Source organism: Daktulosphaira vitifoliae, unplaced genomic scaffold (genome assembly GCF_025091365.1).
Source record: "Daktulosphaira vitifoliae isolate Bord-2020 unplaced genomic scaffold, ASM2509136v1 Scaffold_2, whole genome shotgun sequence".
NCBI lineage: Eukaryota > Metazoa > Arthropoda > Insecta > Hemiptera > Phylloxeridae > Daktulosphaira > Daktulosphaira vitifoliae.
This window is the reverse complement of record NW_026099573.1, coordinates 43,449,080-43,455,009: the sequence shown is the minus strand read 5'-3', so window position 1 is coordinate 43,455,009 and position 5,930 is coordinate 43,449,080. Positions and strand designations below refer to the sequence as shown.

The 5,930-nt window shown below is 29.5% G+C and overlaps 1 protein-coding gene across 1 annotated transcript; it reads left to right on the top strand.

Moving 5' to 3' along the window:
• The first annotated feature begins 1,552 nt into the window (after positions 1–1,552).
• LOC126898300 (uncharacterized) lies at positions 1,553–3,384 on the top strand. Its single transcript, XM_050672241.1, has 4 exons — positions 1,553–1,738; positions 1,825–1,976; positions 2,935–3,141; positions 3,229–3,384. The coding sequence occupies exons 1-4, from the start codon at positions 1,594–1,596 to the stop codon at positions 3,382–3,384; spliced, it is 660 nt and encodes a 219-aa protein (XP_050528198.1). The 5' UTR covers positions 1,553–1,593.
• Positions 3,385–5,930: the final 2,546 nt, after the last annotated feature.

Genomic DNA, 5,930 nt, shown 5'->3' with positions numbered 1-5,930 from the left:
TGCATATGCTCGCATCATTTTATTTGTTTGATTGAAATTTTTATAAGTTTATTTAGTTTTTTTTAATACAAAAATGTTTCATAATGGATTCAGATATACGAATAATGGAAAGAAAAATGGTTACACGTAAGTATGCAAATATATTTGATAGAGGGATGTACCGGGGTCTACTGACTCTTAAGAAAAATGTATTGATTTTACAGATAGTTCGATCTTTTAAATATTTCAAATTTTACCTTAACGTATATATATACGTGATCGAAATCTGTAATGGCACTCATTTTCTCAGAAACTATTGAGAATTTAACATTTTATTATAGAGGAAAATATCAAGTTCAAAAACCCTACAATAATATGAAGTCAAACCATTATTTTTTCGTCCTTTCAAGGATAAAAACCCATATTTATAATTTTCTTAAATGGGAACCCTTACTTTTAACTTTACAATATGATAGAAAAAAAAAATTACAAACAATTTTGTTCTTATAATTTTTTTTATCCGATTAACCGTTTGTCCGTTACAGCTTGTTAAAGTTAATTTCTATTGTTAAAGTAATTTCTATTGTTATTTTATTGTATTAAATACAGAAGTCATTATTTTTATTTACTGTAGCATAAATCAAATTTTATTGTTCAAGTTATGACAGGTAAATTAGCTATAAAAATTTACTACGCGTTAAATGAGTGATAACAATAGATTCAAATCGGGTTTTCGGTGTATTATTAATAGCAAAGTCTATGGATTTGTGAGACTAAAGGATCTAACAAAAATACTGGTTGCACTGCTACCGATATTATGAAACGTTATAAATGACAATATTTTTTCTGATAGTCAAAATCTTTAAACAATTATAAAACGTAAACGTTTGTTCGGATAAAAAAAATTATAAGAACAAAATTGTATGTAACTTTTTTTTCTAACATAATATCAAGTAAAAAATAGTGACAAAAAATAGTACACCAAAAAACGCATAAAAAATTAACTGAAAAATTTAAAATTAAATTAAATTTAGGAAACATAGTAATACCTATAATAAAGTTCTTAACAATAGGAGAGATTAGAAAACAATTGTTGAAAAAGTTTTCTTGTGGGGTTTCAACTCTTTCCTCCCCTTTGCTTTCACTATAAATATAGTTCAATAGTAGCAATAATAATGCAGTCCATTTTACCCTAAATTTCCTCAGATACATATTTACCTGATATTTAGTAATGAACCGAACATTATTTTTTATTCTATAGATATTACAAATGTGCGGATTCAGTAATATATTTTTGCAATGGTACAGCAAAAAAAGTTTTAATAATGTTGTGACTGAACTTAAGCCACACTCGAATATACACATATTAAATAATAATAATAATGAAATTATGATAAAGTCTTTTAAAAATATTTTGAAATCGCGGTCAAAATCTGAAAATTTACCATTAAGAACAATTTATGATGAGTAAATGTTACGGTAATTAAATTATAAAGTATTTGTAATCATAAATTGTTATATTAAAAAATAACATGCAGGTATAACATGTAAAATGTTAATTATTTCAGACATACTACAGCTGCTAGTTTATATACTTGGCCAACAGCAGAAAGCATGATGCGCTTAGCTCGTAGATCATCATTTCCTACATTACCACAAAATTTAAACGAACTATCTATAAAATTTGAAAATAATGATTTACCAAGGTATACTTGTTGTAATAGTTCCATTTTTAAGGGATGTGTAACTGATAATGATGGTAAACTCTTCTTATTTATACTTGAAATAGTTACTCTAGTTTTGTCAGTTTTGTCAGTTTATTATTTTTTTTTTTTTTTTTTATAGGAAAGTCCAGCATAATATTTGGGTGTAATAATTTAATTGAGCACGTTTTAGCAAACGGTATTACAGAAATGCATGTGGATGCTACTTTTAAAGTTGTGCCGAATAATACAGGACAACAACTTTTGACACTTCACTGTATGATTGACAATTATGTAAGCAAAATGATAAATCATTTCTAAAGAGATAAATTAAAAATTCAAGATTGATTTAAAATTAAAACTACGAGGTATATTTGAAAAATTGGTTTTAGTTTTAATGAATGAACATTACCGGGATAATGTAGTTATACAAACTATATTTTAAAATAAGAAGCTTGTATAATAAAAACTTTATGTAGTACTTAATCATGTTTTAACAAATAATACTTTTTATGGTATCCAAAATTATCTTCATGAGTATTTTGGTTCATCTTCATTCAGATCATATTCTTATACTAATGCTTTTGGTAAATATTTCACAATTTTAAATCCTAAGTTAGTAGTAATAATTATATTAACAATTAGATTTAAGTTGCAATAATTATAATGATTTGAATTAATAAATAATTATTTATACCACTAGATTGAAGTGAAATAAATAATTGTCTTGTCAATTACCAAATTTTTTTAATCACTTCTAGAGATGTTGACATTTAAAAATTATAATATACTGTATTGATTTATTATGATGAATTACACGCATAAAATAGTTCAATCATATGTTGGATAACAAATGAATAAAAATAAAATTAATAATATAGTTTTTAATGAATTATCTTTGAAAATTATGAAATATAAAATTAAATAAGAAATTATAAGTTCAAGTATTAATAAAATTCATGATAAGTGCTACAGTTAATTTAGATTTTTAAAAATTTGAAATGTTAAATTTTGATCTTCACTTCTAAAAAAGAATATTTTATTGATTTATACAAATTATATTGACTCAAGAAAGTTGTTATTAATTATATAATTTAAAAAATTAATAAAAACCCACAAATTTTTTTTTCTTTTGAATATCAAAACTGATATATAATAATTAACAAAATATGTATTCATGAAGTATCAACATATACTTTTTTGATTGGTAAAATGAAAGTTCATCGCTAATATAATTAATAATTGATTTTAGTCTATACCTGTAGCATATTCTTTGATGGAAGCAAAAACTAGAAATGCATATCTTTGTGTTTTCAATTTTATGAAACAAAATATGTTTCCTAGTCTACAACCTGAAGTTATAATGACAGATTTTGAAACAGCACTAAGGGATTCTCTTACCAATTCATTTGGTGGTTCACAAACCAGAGTAGTTGGTTGCTGGTTTCATTATAACCAGGCTAGTTAAAATAAAATTTATAACTAATATCAAATAAATAAAAATAAAGAGATGAAATTTATACTTCATTCTATGTTATTTATATAGGCTATCTGGAAAAAAATGAAAGCTTTGGGATTCCTTCATTTGGTTAATGCCAACAATCATGCATTAAAAACTTTAAAAATGCTTATGTGTTTGCCACTTTTGCAACATAACGAAATTGTACTAGNTGCTTATGTGTTTGCCACTTTTGCAACATAACAAAATTGTACTAGGATTTCAGCTAGTAAAAGCATATGCTGTATGCCACAACACACCAATGGCTGAACTGTTCAATTATTACAACAGGTGACTAGCAGAAATGTTTAAAAAAAATGATGTTATGGCAAATATATGAGAAGATGGGGCAAATTGACCATTTTAAGATTTAATTGAATCTCTCAAAAAAATATTCACCACAAACACCATAAAAACTTCATATATTGAGACCACTTGGTAAAAAGCTCAATAATATAAATTATTTAAAAAATGCCAATTTGTTAAAAAAAAGTCAAATTATTTATTTTGCTCATACCTGACACAAGTTGACATACGAAAAAAAAAAGGTTTACATAATTTGACTAAATTTAGGATATGCTTAAAAAATGTATTATTTGCAAGGTAATTAATTAATCATGAACCACTTAATTATTCTAAAAATAAAAATAAAAAGGAGAGTTCTTTTTTTGTTTCTATTAGGTAAATGATTTTTTAATTTATTTATTTAAAGTGTTTTTTATGTTCATCCCTTATACCTTATAAGGATATCAACTATATTTTTTTAAATGGTCAAATACGTAATTAACTAGTTTTTTAATAGATAATGATTTAATAAAGAAATTTACATGGTTGATAATAACTTTTGGACCAGTATTTTGGAAGTTATTGAAATTTTTTACACCTAGTCGTGAGAAGGAGTAAGTCCAGAAGTGACAATAAATATTATTTGTAGTGATAAAAAATAACAACATCCTCGTCTCACCTCTATTAAATATATTTAGGTGCTAATAACTTCCAAATTTTAGTTTTAGTTAGTTTTAGTTATTATTGAGGTGGACATAATGCCCATGCACTCAGACCTGTTGGTCCATTGTGCGCACCTCATACCGAATTGTCTTGATTCGGTTTACCCACCTAAGTGTTATCACCAAAGTGTTAATACATTACCAACCATAAAGTCACCTCTAGAGATGACCAAAGAGTCCTGTCTTTCTGGCGAAATTAAGTATCTCTCTGGGTTTTAGGTTTTTAATATCCTCTTTTTCAGGAAATGGTTTATTCAAGTAGTTTGATCTTAGTGTGGACAAGGCTTCACATTCGCACATGATGTGAAATGAGTCTTCCTCTTCTACTCCACATTTTCTGCACAATGGTGATTCCGATACCCCCATTGCGTTAAGATGCTTAAGCAGGTGACCATGTCCTGTCAGTAGACCAGTCAGGGTGCTTATTTGATGTCTAGTCATGCTATTAAGATCACCCAGCAATAAACCAGGGGTCTTGATAAACATTTTAGATTGTCTAGGTACTACCAAGTACTTCCAGATTTTCCTGTGTTGTTCTCTGCACCAATTCTTGGGTAACGCTTTGAGCGATTGCTCAGTGAGCCCTACCACTGGTTCTGGTCCAACATAGGTGTTCTCTGCTCCTTTCCTGGCTAGAAAGTCAGCATTCTCATTTCCAGTGACACCGTTGTGTCCTGGTACCCACGCTAGTGTAACTTTGTTGAACCTCGATAGTGATTCTAAAGTTTCCCTGCATTCGAGGACCAGCTTTGAATTCACCTGATCGTTACAGAGTGCTTTCAAAGCCGCTTGACTATCACTTAAGATAGTTATCTTCCTATTTTTGTATACCAGCAGGTTCTGAGCCCCTACCAGTATCGCCATCACCTCTGCTTGGAAAACAGAGGGTGTTGTGCCCAATGACATACTGACATTTATTCGTGGCTTTAAGCCCCAAATTCCAGCACCTACCTTTCCTGATTTTTTGGATCCATCTGTATATATCACAAATCCTCCTTTGTCAGTCAGGTGGTTAATATTCCATTCTATACGTGTAGTGATCTCCACTTTGTAGGGAATGTTATTCTTAAGAACCGGTTTGATATAGTCCAAGGGGTATTCTAAAAAGCCCTTGTCTATCTCTTTTAGTATTTTACCATGTTCTGTTGTATCACTCTCCAAAGTCCACATACCTAAGTTGTGGAATCTTAGTGCTGTAGCTTTGGCGTGAGCTTTCACCTCTAGATGCAGAGGAGGCAATCCAATTAGTGCCTCTAATGCGACCGTTGGTGTAGTTCTTAATGCTCCAGTGATGGCAATAGCAGCCATTCTCTGTATGCGACTAAGTTCTTTCCTAGCTGTAATGAGTGCTGTTCTGGTCCACCAGACCAGGGCACCGTACAATATCATAGGTTTAATCACTGACGTGTACAACCAATACATAACTCTTGGTTTAAGACCCCATGTCTTTCCCAAGGCTCTGCTGCAAGTCCACAATGTGGTCATTGCTTTTTTGATTCTTGACTCAACATGTGATTTCCATTTTAGCTTACTATCCAAGATAATACCTAAGTATTTTACTTCTGATTTTAAGCTAATTTCTTGTCCATTCAGAGTAAGAGTGTCCAGGTTGTCTAGTCCTATTCTCTTTCTAGTGAACATAACAACCTCTGCTTTATTTGGATTAACAGATAGACCGTACTTACTACACCATATCTGTATAGTGTTAAGTCTCTGTTGTGCTAAGTCAATAATAGTGTCTGG